Source organism: Rana temporaria, chromosome 4, assembly GCF_905171775.1.
Source record: "Rana temporaria chromosome 4, aRanTem1.1, whole genome shotgun sequence".
Classification (NCBI taxonomy): Eukaryota; Metazoa; Chordata; class Amphibia; order Anura; family Ranidae; genus Rana; species Rana temporaria.
The window spans coordinates 439,974,632-439,992,517 of NC_053492.1; the positions used below are offsets into that span (position 1 = coordinate 439,974,632).

The 17,886-nt window shown below is 41.2% G+C and overlaps 1 protein-coding gene across 2 annotated transcripts in view; it reads right to left on the reverse strand.

Moving 5' to 3' along the window:
• SYT14 (synaptotagmin 14) overlaps positions 1-17,886 on the reverse strand; it is a 278,830-nt gene that overhangs the window by 150,036 nt on the left and 110,908 nt on the right. For both annotated transcript variants that reach the window (XM_040351499.1, XM_040351498.1), the window contains exon 4: positions 15,471-15,665. In XM_040351499.1, coding sequence (XP_040207433.1) covers positions 15,471-15,665 — 195 coding nt within the window. The remainder of the gene's footprint in view (positions 1-15,470; positions 15,666-17,886) is intronic.

Sequence of the window (17,886 nt, forward strand, 5' to 3'; positions counted from 1 at the left end):
ACATTAAAAATTAAAACAATATGGGGAATGGAGTACCAATACCGACGCGTTTCGTACACAAGTACTTCAACAGGGGCATCTGCATTTTTTCTTTCTCCTTCCATGATCTGGTGGAGCGAGTTTTTTTTGTCATTCCATTGAGCCCTTCTATACACCCTATCAAGGGTCGTTCCAACTGACGTAGTCTCAAAACCATTCGGAGACAGTCGAATACTCTGTGAGCCGGGAGGTCTCTTTAGGTGCAAGATAACATCCATTTAGGATCCATATTTGCTGACGTTTGAGTCCAGGGACTGCATCTGGTGTTTCTACCATCCGGAGTTTGTAAGCAGTCGACACTCCTCTTCGTGGGGATTTCCACATGCTCAAGTGATCTGCTGTCGCTGACAAGCAAATCTATTGGTTTCCGGTAAGTGTATTCAATCTTTTTCACGCATTTGAAAGAAAGCTTCTATGTGATGACCTACAAGGCAACATCCTTACCTTCACCATTTATATTTTTTTTCTCATCACTTTTCATGTTTTGATGGACCTTTATACACATGCTGTTTTTATACATGAACTTTATATGCACATATTTGCACCTAGTGAGATATTTTTATCTCCTTTAATATTTAGTGCTACACTTTCATCCACAGTAGTTTCAAATTTTAGTCTTATTTTTGTGTAGCAGCTGTTGCTCTTTGGGTTTTCCCTTTCTTTTTTTGTTAAAGGGGTTGTAAAGGTTTGTTTTTATTTTATAAATAGGTTTCCTTTAAGCTAGTGCATTGTTGGTTCACTTACCTTTTCCTTTAATTTCCCTTCTAAATATTTTTTTATTTGTTTTCTTTGTCTGAATTTCTCACTTCCTGTTCCTCCTCAGTAAGGTGTTCAGTAAGCTGTTCTAAATGACTTTCCACCGCTCGGATGATGGTGCAAAGCTTACTGAGGAGAAACAGGTGAGAAATTCAAACTAAGGAAAAAAAAACATTTAGAAGGGAAATCGAAGGAAAAGGTTAGTGAACCAACAATGCACTAGCTTAAAGGAACCTATTTAGAAAATAAAAGACGAACCTTTACAACCCCTTTAAGATAAGCGCGCTATTTTATTTCTACCTAAAATAGCGATTTGTTAGTTTAAAAAGAGCTGGCTCCTAACCTTTTAGCTGGCTCTTAGATTCAAAGTAAATTTGTCAAGCCCTGGGTTTAGTTACACTTTAAAACAGATGCATGACTTTGTGCCCTTCTGTATTGAGGGACTGTGGTATACAGTAGATACATATATCAGATAAATTGCTAAATTATCTGATGTCATCAACTATTGTACAGCGTCCTATCCAGGGGCATGTTTACACAGAGGGATCCTACTAAGAACTTCAGAGGCTTCTGCATGTGTTGTCAAATTGGAAATAGCAGTTTAACGTGTTTGCAAATAAAGCTTTTCCAAAATGCACTCCAATTAGTATATTTTTATCACTTGCAAACATAAGAGGAGTCTTAGAATTATAAATGTTCAAATATAGAGTAATTACATAACAAATTTCACTTTTGTCACAAAGAAATTCAATTTAACCCCTTCACGCCAATCGTACGCAAATTTGCGTTCATGGCTTGAAGGGTTATACCAAGGTGATGCCTGCAGTACAGTTTTTTGGAGTGGGTGGTTGGCTCTTTAATGATAACAACCAATGCGGCTAAAAGCCGCTCAGCTGTTATCCTAAAGGAGCGGGAGGGGACATCCCCCCCCCACCCTTTACGGCACCTTCCGCCGTTCTTTCCACGCATCTGCCACCTAGGCTGGGTCCCGAACAAAGCCGGATTTGGCTCTGATCGGGTCTCCAAAGTAAAATCCTGTCACTTCCAATTTACTCGGCTGCCAATGGTGCCAATTTGAAAAAAATAACAGTATTCAGAATCGCCAATTTTGGTGTTCTGAATACTATTAAGTGCAAAGGAGGGATTTGGGTTCTTCTCGACCCCCGATCCCTCCATAAAGAGCATGTGTCACCACCTATTACTGTCACAAGGGATGTTTACATTCCTTGTGACAGCAATAAAAGTGGTCAGATTTTTATTTTTTTCTAGGGGACAATGTAAAAAAATTATAAATAAATAAGATAAAAAAAAAAAAAGCACTCCTGTTCTCACGCAACAAAGAAAATGCATATATAAGTCGTGTCTGTAAATAAAAACGGTGTTCAAATCACACATGTGAGGCATCGCCACGATCATCAGAGTAAAAGCAATAATTCTAGCAAAAGACCTCCTCTAACTATAACCTGGTAAATAAAATTGAAAGCGTCGCCTATGGAGATTTTTAGGTAACGTAGTTTGTCGCCATTCCACGAGTGCGTGCAATTTCAAAGTGTGACATGTTAGGTATCTATTTACTTGGCGTAACATCACATTATACAAAAAAATTGTGCGAACGTTACTGTTTTTTTTTTTTCAGGGCTGACTACTGGGAAGATCAACAAACAGACATCCAGTACTATTCAGTGTGTCTCTCTAGACAGCTTAACGTAAAAAAAATCTGTAATTATTTATCACATATTTACAGAAATACATTGTGCCTGCCAATAATATACATTTTTATGACATTACATAGCAACAACTGTATACTGTATTCTATCTAAAAAGTACAGTTTTAACGTAATAACTTTGTGTTTGTAAAATGAAAGCTTTACATAGCCATCTAGAGGCCTAACATAGGCAGTGCACAATGGATTGTGTTACTAAAAACGTACCTTACTTTGGTGAATGTTAATAAAAAAAAGATGATCCCATTTACATTCCCTTGATTTACTGGCATCTGGAATTCTTTTTTGGTGCAGGTATTGCATCAGCAGGTGGGGAGGATAATTGCCAGTGTATGCAAATAAATGTTCTAGGCTAAATAATAGGGTTTTGTACCCATCATAAATAAAAAAAAATTTAGTTTATTTAGGGATGTAGAAGTTCAAATAATGGATGGTTATTACTGCCATCTACAGGAAACTGGTTACCGACAAACAAAATAATTGTAGAAGAGCCCAGAAAAACCCATCCTCATGTCTCAGTTGTAGCAAGCAGTAGTAAGAACATGATTAGAAACACAGAGGGGTGGGATGTTCCTCGATGGACTCCAAGGAAAGGATTTTACAGTTGGTACAAAAATAATTTTCCTTCTTCTCCACTGAGGGGACACAGGAATTCAGATACCGTCGGGACTCGGGACTTCCAAAAGCAGTCCAAATGAGAGGTGGGAAACTCAGCAAAAACTGCTAACAATCCCAGCAAAAACTGCTAACAATCCCAACAAAAAAGAGAGCTGGGGATCACCTGCAGCCCAAAAGCCGCCTGAAGACCAACGCCTGAAGCTGAAGCTAAATGAGGCAGCTTCCCCCAACTGATGAGAGAACCTGCAACCATGACCAGGGGTAATCATGAAGAATTAACCTGATCTTTCGGATCCCAAGGAACCCAAAGGAAGGAACATTATTCTGTGAGGTAACACAGGGAAGAGGGGAGTAGCTGAAGTGAGGGCCAGAAGCAAGGGATTAGCCTGAATGTCTATAGGCATACTACCCAAGGACCTGTCTGGATTCACAATCAGCGCCCCACTTGTAGAAGTGGAGGTTCACCTTCATGCAGAAGGCTTATCAGTGATCTTAGCTGGTTTCTGACTTCAAGCCTTATGGACTATCTGAGAGTTAGACTCCTGGGAGCACCCACTGTAGAGGTAGATAAAGGAAGAGGGTGGTACTTAGCCAAGCTTTCCCTGGATCTCTTACATTGAGGCAGAGATATGCTCTAGCAACCCTTGAAATCTTTGATGATGACATTAAGTGTAGGTCCAAAAGGACAATGTCACTTGAAGACCAAGACAGTGAGATGATCCTTAGGTTTGGCATCAGCATCATACAAAGTTAACCAGAGGGCCCTTCACATCTGTATGGACGTCAGACTCATGCGGGACAACTGAAGCAAAGGCTCCAAATATCTGTCCAACCAATTAGACTACAATGGGATTTTTTTTGAGGGTTCTAGCCCCTTCTGCTATGGTCTGCCAGGTTATGGCCAGAGAAAAACTGAGACTTAGACAGGAACTGCAGATATGGATATTTTATACATCTGCTTTGAATATTTTATATAGTTACATTGGTCCAGCTTGGATCAGTGTAGCTATGTACTGTACTGAATGTACCATACCTGGCCAATGCCCCTGGTAGCTGGAGATCACAAAGGTAGACCATGCTACTCCAGTGATCTCTACTTGCTTGCAGGTTATGTGGGTTATGTGTTGATCAGCTTGTCTGCTGCATTCTGCTATTTGAATCATCTGCCCAACTCAAGATGGCTGTACAAAAATAGAAGAATGGATTTGCTTTAAATATAAAAAATGCTGATTGTCAGTGGAATCCTTAAATGTAAGCAAGTCCTTACTGGTTTAGTGGCTTTCCTGTTAAGGTGGGCCAGTGGCAGATCCACAGCAGATATAGACCACAGTTCAAATCCAGAAGGGTCAGAGCTAGACCCTGCTGGAGATGGCACCAAAGTGCACTAAGAGCCACTGTGAACATACTGACCTAGTAAATGGGCACAAACAGACAAAAAGTCCAAACACATGGGTGTCCTTGTAAACGAGAGGGAGGCCTCGGCATACACACATATCTCTTAACACACTGTACCTCAAAGCAATGGATGTACTAAAGGAGTTGTAAAGGAAAAACATTTTTTGCCTAAAATTAATGTCTGCAAGGTAGACAGACCGAATAGTGTAATGATTCTGTTAAAAAACGAGTAAATACCTATTAAATTCCTTCATCTATATCACCTCCGGCATTCTAGTTTCTGTTCTCTCATTCACTTCCTGGTTTGCAGCGCTCGTTCATTTAAGAACTAAATTTCCCAGTATGCATTGCGGCACGCCCAGTAATTCACACCTCCTCGAAGTGTCTAACACCTAGAGAGCGTCCTGCCACACAGATGTAGTTCCCAGGAGGGGGCGAGCACGTTACTGACCACCGCAGTAAAGCCTCCCATCACGGTGGTGAGTAACAGACAGACAAGCAGTAAGTGAACAGAACAGAGAAGAAATAGAGCAACTTCTGAGCAAAAACCAACAATGAGGAAGTGAAAAGAGGGATGTCTGCAGGTAAAGGATGCTTATTATGAAAAAAAAAATCCTTTACAACCCCTTTAAAGTGGAAGCCCAAGATTGATATAACTAAGCATAAACCTGCTCCCACAACCTTCTAAATCATATTCCAAAGAGGATGCTTATAATTACCTAATGTGAGGGAGTTAGGGCCGGTCATACAACCACTTGACCTCCAGAAGATTTACCCCCTTCAGGCCATTTTTTGCATTTTGGCACTGTGTTATTTTAACTTACAATTGCGCGGAGATGTAACACTGTACCCAAATTACATTTATACAATTTTTTTCCACACCAATAGCTTTCTTTTAGCGGTAATTGATCACCACTGCTAATCACAGCACAGCTGGCATGGGAGCCCCTACCCAGAAGTGCTGAATCATGTATCTAGTACCTGATCCAGCACAGGAGAGCCAATTTGCAGCCATAATCCTACATGAAGTGGTCGGCAAGCAGATAATCAGCTCCAATCAGCAGCTTCATGGGATAGCCAACAACAGATACCCCATAGCAAGCTTGTCCGTGACATCAATGCACAGGCATTGTAGCCATTGTTGGCAATCTCTCTTCTGCACACCAGTCAGTGCTCTCGATCATTGTCTGAGAGTGCTGATCGGATGCTGATCGGCAGACCTTTTTCAGTCATGCCCCTTCTAGCTTCTGTGTGAGCAGATGCTGTACACCAGTGGTCATCAACCCTGTCCTCAGGGCCCACTAACAGGCCAGGTTTTATGTATTACCTTGGGGAGATTTAGACTAGAATACTGCAATCACTGAGCAGCAAATGATATCACCTGTGATGTATCTCAGTTATCTTACAAACCTGGCCTGTTAGTGGGCCCTGAGGACAGGGTTGATGACCACTGCTGTACGCGCAGGTCTAATGTTGGCCAGTTTCTATTGAACAAAGAAGTGTGGAGAATAGGGCGCACTGGATAACAAGGAGACTTTAACAAACTGTACATGACTGGCTCTTGAGATGTGATTAATACACCACAGCAGCACTTCAGAAGAGGGAAGCACACTCTATAGGAAAAACAAAGCAGAGGAGGCGCTTCTATGAGCATTAATGACAAGGAAGGGTTAAAAACACTTACAGGATGGAAGTGAAAAACAGGCATATCAATGAATCCATAAGGTCCAGTGGGATGCCTCCTGGGAGTAAGACAGCTGCAGGTGGAAGTTCCAGCCGACCAGCGGTGGTAAATACTGTCTCTTTGATTCAAGATGGAGGGCTGTGCTGTCAGGACCAGCATGGATCGAGACAACCGGAAGTGATATGACTGTTTTTTTCACTTCCATCTTGTAAGTGCTTTTAACCCTTCCTTGTCATTTGTACTTAAAAGCACCTTCTTCTCTGCTTAGTTTCTATTGAACCGTTTAATAAGCCCTTTGGGGTCCATGCACACTGGGCTAAAAAAACGCCAGTTTTGTACAGGAGTTTGGGAGAGTTTAGGAGCTTTTGGTAGATATTATAAACGGAGGTCAGGTACTTGTACTACATATGTTTTAAATGCATTAAAGCATATATAAAGAATTTATAACAAGAATGACTACATATATGTATAAATCATTTTAATAATGTTTTTTTTAGATCGTAACCAACATCCGGAACGCCGTTTTTGTTTTTTTTTGCATTATTATTCTGGCGTTTCAACAGGCTTGCCAGGAGCTGAATATTGAAAAGCGGATTGTATAAATCTAGCCCAGGAGAGTTTGAGGATGTAATTTATGTTCATACATGTCTCTGCTGCTGATTTTCCAAGCCTGTACCAAATTCCAGCGGCTGGAGGGTTTCAATTGAAAATAGGCAAGACCAGGGCATAACTTCAAATGTTCAGGATGAATCTTGGCAGATCCTACAAAACCTCAGACTTTCATCTGGAAAGGATTGCCTATTGGAGATATTCATGTACAAGTTATGAGCCAGCAGGCATTTTTAATGAAGCAGGAAGTATGCCTCAAGTGATAAGGCTCAATAAAGTTAAGCACCAGCTGTAAGGGTTTTGGGGACATTGACGACTCAATGCTTGGGATTTGTTTAGCCCTGTTTTGAAAGTATATTAACATAAAACTCAAGTGTAAAGACAGTTTCCTATAAATTACCATTAAATGGAAAATATGATGCTGATTATGTGCAACTCACTTTATTAAAGAATCGGATGAGGAAGGGGTTCAGGCAGACTCAGAATCAGAGCAATGTCAAGGGTTTTAAGGATGATTTGCTTGTGTTATGGGGGAAGGGGATGGGGGTGATCGGCATCTAGAATATGATTGACGTCCAACTAAACTAACACGGTGCCTGATGTTAAAGATGAACTGGGATAAACCTGTTTACACCCAAACCTCCTTTTCATCATGGGCGACCAAAACACTCTTATTAATGTGGCCAGAATATTGCATTTTTATTCACTATGTCATGAATGAATTTCCAAAAAGCTAGTAGCGATGTTCAGCTGCCAGGAGGAGTATCATATGAGGTGCTTACACTTGACTACATCCTATGTGTGTCTATGAACAGGGAAAGTCTAGGGTGAACCACAGACCAAATCATCACTACAGGCAGCTCTGATGTGACCATCTCGGTGCCCCCCAGACAAAACTATAAGCTGCCAGTTACCAGAGTGATCACAAAGAAAGGAAGCGGCGGCTATCAGAAACCACTGCCCTCAAGGTCTGAGCTGGACATATTAAGGAGGCAGTACACAGAATATGTAGCAAGAAATGAAAAAATAGCACAATACAATAAGACAGTAATTTGCCATTTGGGGTATATTGACTGGTGTTACTGTTTGATTACTAGGGTATTAGATATCACACATAAATTTGTCGATGAGCATATATAATTTATTATGTGAGATCTTAACACTTTTAATAAAGCTGCATACTCTTTGAAATACAATTGGGCAACCAATTAGAAACATTCTTCCAGCCAACCTACATTAGTCAGTTGCATGGGTTTCTTTGTACTGCACATTTGCTCTTCTCTCTTATTTAATAGGAATGCGTCTGGGTATTGATGAAGTAGTAATACGCGTCAGTAAACCGGTCACATCATATCTGGGATCCCAGCTTCCAGTTCATCTCTCAGCGGCAGTGAAACGAACGCCGGTTCTCAGTGAGAGCGGAGCGGAGTGCGGTCTCCATCGGCCTACAAGCGAATATCCCTAGTGCCGGGATACAGGCACTGAACAATGTATCAATTGTATCACGCTATTGGTCCATGTCACCTGTGCAAAATAATGGAAAGCCTGAAAACCGGCCCTTGTGGGGGCGCCTTGGGGACTGGAGTTAAGAAACACTGGTCTAGAAGTTCCTTGATTCAACCCTTGGGTGCAAGATTGTTTATAAAAAGTGCTCATGGATATCTGGTGAGCAGGTCTTTTTACTTGAGCACATTGGGTGTGATTCGGTTGTTATTAAAGCGGGGGAGGATTTCCTCACAATTTGTTTGAACATATCACAATGTATTTGGATATTTCACTGAAGATTGATGTACTTTTCTATTGCCACTATTTATTTCTTATGATGGGTTCATTATAAGTTTATTTTACAGCGTCCCCTACCACAATCTTTTGAATTTGCACAGTAGGTACAGTATTTGGGGAGCAGCTTAATTACGATATCATTTAATTCACTGTCGCAAGGTTATTCAAATGCGACATTTAGCAATCCCAGCATTCCAGGAATTTAATGTTTTTTTGAAACAGTTAAATATATGGGTTTAGTTCCTCTTTATGATTTACTGCTGTTTAGGGGCTTTGGGCAATAAAATGGCAGCCTCCAGCAAGAATAAACAGGAGCAATGGTGGAGGCAATTTAGAGAACACACTCATTTTGGTAGCATAATTAATAATGTGGAATGTATGTTCCTTGCTAAAGAACATTTTTGCGGTTATGAGTAAAGTTATGCTTTAAGGAAACTTGTCATTAGACAGGTGATCTTTCCCTCTAAAAAGGCCGGTTACCATGTCTCTTCTGGATTCAATACTTTGTGTCAATGAATCAGATCATAAATGCCAATAAGGACTTTTCTTGAACTTTCCTCATCTGTATATTTGTTACTGGTCGATAACTCAAAGCAGAAAAGCCAACAAGCAGCCAGACAAATGGAGGACAGAAATGGCAGCCCTCGTGACAAGTTTACTTTAAAGGTTAACTCCGGGGATATATTAAAGTGACCTTGTCAATAAAATCATGTATGGCAAAAAGAATACTTGTAAAACAAAAACTAAAGTTTTACTTCTCTACCAAGTGGCAATTTGTTCAAGATGAATCCTGCACCGAAGACTTCTGAGACACTGACACATCCAGGAGTGTCAATCTCCTGTGTCTCCTCCAGCTACCCTGGCATTTAACTACCAGTGGGGGGCCAGAACTAGCAATGCACACATGCTGACTGCAAACAGAAGACAGCATGAAAGCAGAGGGATGAACTTCTCACTGAAGTTATCATAGTAGTGATGTTCCATTGCTCTCCAGTCATTAAGGCAGGGGGTCAGGTGTTCGTCCTTACCATGCTGTGCTTTTGCTGCATTGGAGATCAGGACCTGGTTATATCTCTGATGCTGTGTAAACGACTGTTATTCATGTCATGAAAAAAAAAAAAAACGAGCAAAGCGTGGTGATGTACAACAGCACTATAAAGGGAAAGTTCCATTCAAATGGCGCTACCCTTTGGGCTGCTTTTGCCAATTTCCCCATCTCATAACTTGCTTCTGAGCATGCACATTTTTTTTAGCAGGTTCTAAATTTTTAACAGGCATTTTTCTTGTCGAGAAAAATGCTCTAGAGCATACACACGACCGTTTTGCATTTTTCTCATCATGAAAAACGGTTGTTTGTACGCGGCAATAGGGTACCTGTGCCACAAAAGTTACTCCAACGAATTACAAATCTTTTGGTAGATAAAATTGTTCTCAGTTATGCATTTTAAATGCAAAATAAGATTTTTACTGAAGTTCCTGAAAATCACACATTTAATTTGTTTGGAAAGAAGAAACATGTGTCAGGCTATTTTAAAAACAGTCCTCTCCCGATATTAAAAGAAAGTCAGAATAACTGTTTTTTCTTCTTTCTCACGCTTCATAATAACCAAGATAAATCTGTAAAAAAAAAGCTCCACGTTCTAATTTTATTCATTCAGTATGCAAGACTGAGAAAAAAGGAACTGCGTCTTCCTCCAACCCAGCAGAATTCTTTACATTTTATTTGCCAAGGTTAAATTTCATTCCTCTCTGATTTGCCAGTGACAGATGCAGTCTTAGCAGGAGGTAGACATATATACATGAAGACGTACTGCACAGCACTATAAGCAACTACTAATTATAAAACAACAGATTAAGTGGCAATATACTAAAGATACATAACATATGTCTAAGGTCTAAGTTACTGTTCCGAAGTTAAAAGTGATCCTGTACTTTTTCACACTGGGAAAATTAACAGGTTCTCCTTAGTATGGGAAACCTGAAGAACATCTACCGACCTTCCCTGTGCTCTTCCTGAACCAAGGGCCAAGCAACCCAAGATTCCTGTTTATCTCTTCAGTAGCTAAGCAACTCAAAACTTACACATGATGGGACACCCTTTCCCCACTCTTCCATAACAGCACTTGGGCCTGGCTACTGGATGAGCCAAATCTGGAAATATCGGGTATCTCAACAGGATTAAGTGGTGGTAGATGTGAAAGGGAGAGAACTGGAAGGTAAAGTGGTTGTAAAGGCATTCAATGCATTAAGATACAAAACCTTCAGTATGCAGCAGCCCCCCTAATTTTTTACCTGAGCCCCATCTTGATCCAGTGATGTTGCATGAGAGCATCGGCTGTCCGGGACTCTTCCTCTTGATTGGCTGAGACACAACAGCGGGCCTCAATGGATTCCCACTGCTGTCAATCAAGGCCTGTGAGCCAATAAGTAGAGAGAGAGGGTGGGGCCAAGTGACGGCTCCGTGTCTGAGTGGACACACAGAGAAGTGGCTTGGCTCAGCTCGGGTGCCCCTATTGCAAGCTGCTTGCTGTGGGGGCACTCAGCAGGAGGGAGGGGCCTTGAACACTGGGAAGGGACCTGAGCAGGGCATGATCTCGGCTGCTCTGTGTAAAACCACTGCACAGAGCAGGTAAATCTAACATGTTTGTTATTTTTAAACAAAAATCAAAGATTTACTTCGACCCCTTTGCTGGCTGGACATCCTTGCAATACTGCAGAATATCTCTTGTTTTAATGCCCCAATCACCATTGGCACATTCTATAACTGTATCTCACCTTAGGTCCTCTCTACAGAAACTGAATGAAACTGTCTGAAATAGAGGACTAGGCACAACAATGTTCTCCTATAATAAAGGATCACCATAGCGAAAAATATTGTATTCTGAAAATTATGTTTTTTTTTTTTTTTTATATATTTTACATACTTATACTTTCCTTTATGCGTCTATGCAGACCAAGGGGTCCAGCAAAAGTGGCAGTTAGGACAGAGTATCGTGTGAGAGAGTCGTTTACAATGATCATCTTTGATTGATATGATTTAAACATAAAAAGAAAAGTGCTTTGAAAATGTTAGCTGGCATTAGGCTTTCACTTGTTGGTTACTTAACCCCTTGCCAACGCTATTTGTGCCATGATGTTCAAGGCCTGTAGGATCATGCAGCACTGTAATTGGCTGCACAGTAAAGACATCACCAGGAGTCTGTCCTACCAGCTCACAATGATCAATAATAAACTCAATGAATAAACTGCTCTCAATGCTTTCAAATGAGTGGAGTGACACACATAAGGCCCCTTTCACACGTGCTGGCCGTTCAGTTTTTTCAGCTGACCTGAATGGGCGCTCCATACAAGTCTATGAAGCGTCAGATGTCAGCAGTGACCATGTCCGCTGACATCCGAATTGCTAAAATCAGACGTATGGTGATAAGTCGCCATCCGCCCTGGCGGATCGGCTGAGATCTGATGGAAACAGATAATTCTCCACTGACAAGCAGCGGCGCTCGACAAGCCCCTCCCCTCTCAGTGAGCAGAGAGGGACCTGTCATCCGCCAGCTCAGCGGAGATCAAGGGCGCTAACGGATCCGCCTCGTGGGAATCAGTGAATCAACACAGCTGCACTCTAACTTAAAATACTAAATCGCTAGTAAAACATCTAGAAATAGTTGCGCTGTATAAACAAACTTAAAAGCATATAGTATGTTCATAAAATTGCATAAATTAATTAAAACTTGTAAAGTCCAAAGTTATGAAACAATAAATCAAGTCCACAAATGTATCTTGAGACAACATTAATGGATCGAATACACAGTGCTCATAAAATAGTGTCCGGCATTCATAAATGTGACTGCAACAAATTTCTGATCGGTAAGCCCACCACCTGTGTAAATCCAGTCTCTTATCAGAAAGACAGACCCCAAATTATAGGTCTGACATGGCATGAAGATGAAACAATTGGGCATACAATCAAAGGACATCAAATGGCACACCACATTGTGATGGGACTGTATAATCCTCCTGTTTCTCTATGATGGCTCAATCAAGAAGAGAAACCTCTGATAGTTGATTACTGTTTAAAAATGTGTTGAAGGAAGATTAAAAAAAATACAAAATGCATTTCTTGTTAACATGCAATGTATCAGAAAATGCCGCTGGTGTCGGCTCCAGCAAAGTGTGGGTGATGTTGGCACAAGCTCCGCCCCACACCCCGACACACGTTTCGTCTGAACAGATGACGTCAAGGGGATTAGCTTTTTGCACCCACGCTTTTCAGGAGACGGTTTTCTGATACATTGCATGCTAACAAAAAATGTATTTTGTAAGTATTTTTTTAATAAATAGTAATACACTATCGGAGGTTTCTCTTCTTGGTTGAGCCATCATAGAGAAACAGGAGGATGATTATACAATCTCATCCCGATATGGACTGCCATTTGATGTCATTTGATCGTGTGTATATCGGTCTGTCCGACAGAAGGTGGCCATTTGGCCCGCTGGCCCGCTTCTGTCAGACATGCATGTTGGAAAACCAGCAGCCGACCGACTCCCGATCAGCGCTCTCAGCTAATAGCAGACAGCGCTGATCGAAGTGTTCTGGTGAGGGCGCTGTCCCCCTGTCAGTACACAACTCAGCAGGGGGGATCACTGAACCAACCTCACATGGTTAGTAAAGCGGCTCTGATTAGGGCTGTCAGGTTTTTTTTGTGCAACGCAGCAGGTTGTACCTGGCTTTAGGCTGGCCATAGATTATGAAATTGTCTTTCCGTGATCACTGATTGGCTGCTTATCCTACCTTATCAGTGACTAGTGCTGTTGATGACAGCACAGTAACAGTGTTTGGTGCGGGAGGCTGAACAATGGCCCATACTTCTCACCAGGATCCTCACTTAAAGCGGAACTTACGCTCATTTGTCTCCTCTCCCCCTCCGGTACCACAATTGGTACATTTCGGAGGGATGGGGAGACAGAATACCTGTCTTTGACTTCCAGAAGTCCACACTGCGGTCCATGACGTCATTGCGGGGCTTCCTCCTCACCCTGCCACCGGGCTAGTGGGAGAGAGGAGCGGAGCCTCACGCATGCGCAGTAGGGTCCCCGGCGTGAAGGCCGTGAAGGCTACACTGCCGGGTTAGTATATATATATATATATATATATATATATATATATATATATATATAATCTTGCGCTAAAGAAAATACAAACAATGTGCAAACCGCAATATAAGTAAGGTGCAAAAGAAATGATTCCGACAAATGACTCAATAAAGTGCAATAGTGGTATAGGAAAAGCCTGACGCATTCATGTACGTGCCAAAAAATCCACAAAAAAATCCACAAAAAATATGAAACAATAAAAAGAAGTCAATCTTGTGCAAAAGTGCAAAAATGAATGAAACGTATGACAACCTATAAAATCTTTTATGGTATAAGATTGTCCTGTGCTCGTTCCAGTAAAGTCTGTTCTTTTACCCTGGAATCTTTTAGCATGCCTGCAGGGATGGGAATAATATTGTTATAAAGATTTCTGAAGCAATTGAGGATTGGATCCCCATTTGAGTCAATTGTAATTTGCTCCGGCGTAACTTTGTTTTGTATCCACATATTTACGCTGGCCGCTAGGTGGCGTTTCCGTCGATTTCCGCGTCGAGTATGCAAATTAGCTAGATACGGCGATCCACGAACGTACGTCCGGCGCATTTTTTTAAGTCGTTTCCGTAAGGCTTTTTTCGGCGTATAGTTACCCCTGCTATATGAGGCGTATCCTATGTTAAGTATGGCCGTCGTTCCTGCGTAAAATTTTGAATTTTTTACGTTGTTTGCGTAAGTCGTTCGCGAATAGGGCTTTGCGTAGAATAACGTTCACGTCGTAACGTCACGGCTTGTTGTGGGTTAATTTCGAGCATGCGCAGTGGGATACCCCCACGGACGGCGCATGCGCCTTTCAAAAAAAAAAAAATTTACGTCGGGTCAAGACGTATTTACATAAAACAAGCCCCCATCACAGCCATTTGAATTGCGCGCCCTTACGCCACCAAAGTTACACTACGCCGTCGTAACTTACGGCTCAAATTCTTTGAGGATCAGGAAATTACGCTGTAAGTTACGGCGGCGTAGTGTATCAGAGATACGCTACACCGGACGCAACAATGCGCTCGGGTACGTGGATCTGGCCCATTGAATGTATTGCACATTTTGTATTTTTGCACTTTTTTGCACAAGATTGACTTATTTTTATTTTTTCATATGTTTTGTTGATTTTTTGGCACGTACGTACATGGATGTGTCAGGCTTTTTCTATACCACTATTGCACTTTATTGAGTCCTTTGTGGGAATCATTTATTTTGCACCTTACTTATATTGCTGTTTGCACATTGTTTGTATTTTCTTTAGCGCAAGATCATTATATATATATATATATATATATATATATATATATATATATATATATATATACATATATATATATATATATCTCATCCACGTGTAAGGTGAACACTAACAGATTTTGCAGCCATTGAACACGTTGCCTTCAGTTACATTCACAATTTACTCTTGAGTATCCCGAAAGACACATTACATTTGTACACTGCTGGGTTTCCTTACTCGCAATGGTGGCGACAGCACCCGACAGCTGATGGAAACATTAGCTGCGGTGCCGCCATCGCTGGACTCCAGGACAGGTAAGTGTCCAATTGTTAAAAGCCAGCAGGTGCAGTATGTGTAGCTGCTGGCTTTTAATTATTTTTATTTTTTTTATTGAACAGACCTCCGCTTTAAGTAGTTTTGCCACTGGACTGGTGTGTGCTGATTCAACAATTTTATCAAAATAAAAAACAGAGCTGGACAATGTGCCATTACATCTTACCTTCATCTGCAGAGACCTCGCTGCTGTAGCCATCGTACTCTGCAGACAACGGGCTATACTTCTGCCTGGTTTCCCATGAGTAATTTTGCTGCTTGTCTGAAGCAGGCCGAGAGCCATGAAGCCGGCTCATTGCTTCATGATATTTACCAAGACCTTCATCTTCACTCTCTGACGACGAGCCATGCAGGTCTCGGCCTAGTCAAAGTAGATAAACAAAGCTAGAAAGTTTATTTTGGTAGTCAGTAAATCTGAAGATAAGTGTGTATACTTCTGTATAGAGTTGCCACCTCATACATTTAAAACTGAACACATAGAAATGACACAGGTTCTGTGGCTAAGGTGGTAATTAAACTCACTTGGTGTCTCATCTGCAATAAATTAGCCTCAGAACCTGTGTAATTCAAGGGGTGGTTGTAATCCTTGTCAGGATTCTTCTTTTTTGCCATCTGTGCGCCACTGGAGAGAGTGAGCTTCAGTTTCTGACCCATAGCCAAAACAAGAAGTGTCGTAGTCTTTTACGTCACTGCGTTTTTGGCGGGCTTGAGTGGAATTCCGTCAGAAAAAACATCCAACTTTTTTCCTACAGGAATTCCACTCATGTGTACAGGGCATTAGTTTTAAGGTAAGTTTAATATAATGTGCTAGTATGCGATGCTGAACTCGCACGATTTCACTCCCGCTGGCAGTCCTGATTTCGGCCGCGATTTAATTCATGTGTTCAGGTTTAAAGGGATGAGGTGGCAACCCTACTTATGTAAGTGTGAAAATATGAAGATAAAAGTGCGTTTACTTCTGAAAAGCAATATTGTTACAAGGTCAATAAACTGCAGTTTATCAGCTTCAGTGTGCATGGAGCCTAAAGCGTATCTATGGTCAAAATGTAAAATATTATAGTAATTTCCACATTGTATTTTAATCATTTCCAACCTACCTCTTTATCTAAAGTTTGAAAAGGTTTTGAACACCACACATTTACTTCCTTAAATTCTGTGACATATATTTGCTGTCGTATAAGCAAACACTGCTGTGTCACAGAGCCTGAGTTCTGAACTACAGAGATGCAGGGAAGGAGTTTCAAGAGGCGGAGTCAGTACAGGAATCACCACTTACAGGCAGCAAGGTACCCTGGGATATGTAGTTCTTAAAAATGAAAAGTAAGCCAAAGGAATTAGCATAGGAGAAGCTGCAAAGCATGTAGGGAATCCAAGAAGTTGTGGAAAGAGATTGATGTTATGAAATAAAAAAAAAGAGTACGACTACAGAACTCTGAATATGTCGCATACAGTATATCTGTTTGAATGCATACTATTTAAAATAAATACCACAAGCTCTGCTTCCCTATATAAAGCCACACAATTGATTCAGTTTTTGAGTGATTTTTTTTTTTTTTTTGAGAGAAACATCTACCAAACAGCTAAATATACTGAAACTGAAAAATACAAGTGGGTCCGTTTTACCCACCATACACCCCTGCTGTGCCATAAGAGAAAATGATTTTACAAGTCATCAGGCTCCAGGAGGCTGGCAATGCAACCTCCAGCCTAGCAAAAATCCTGACAGCAGTAATCACCTGCTTGAGATCTCCCCCATTAAACTAGTATAAATTCCTATCATTTCACCCATTAGCTAAAACATAGACACTTCTAATGCAATTCAGTAGTCAGCTGATTACCAACCACTCAATATAAAGTCAGATTTTAGGTAATTACACCAGCCTAACTGGAAAATAATTAAGTTACCTTAGAAAGGAAAATGTAACTGAACTAAAGAATAATCCTTACTTATTTTAGTCAAGTGTTCTTTAAAGTAGAACAATATGCAACCTTTTTTTTCCATTTTGAACAGAGTTAAGGGGTGGTTATAATCCTTCTCAGGATTCTTTTTTTTTTTTGCCATCTGTGCACCACTGGAGAGAGTGAGCTTCAGTTTCTGACCCATAGCCCAAAAAAGAAGTGTCGTAGTCTTTTACGTCACCACGTTCTTGGCAGTCAAAAGTTCACCAAACTTTTGTGTGACCGTGTGTATGCAAGGCAGGCTTGAGTGGAATTCCGTCGTAAAAACCATCCAACTTTTTTCCGACAGGAATTCCGCTCGTCTGAGGACGCCCTCAGACGAAGTCCGGAAGTGACGAAACGCGTCAGAGTTGTGGTCTCTACGCTACACCAGGAAGTGACGTTTTTGCGCTCCACCGAGCGGAACCCGGAAGCGTCTATTGGAACAGCGTTGTTACCGCACAGACGGCTGCCCAAACTGGGATTCCAGGTTTCTTGAGTGACGAGCACTAAAGCACTTTTATTTCATTTTTGCTGGATTGAATTATAAGGGGGGGGGGGGGGGCGCATGTGGGGCATTAAAGATTGAAACAATATTACACTATGGTGTTTCTTTTGATGTCATTTGCATGAGCCCTTGGGAT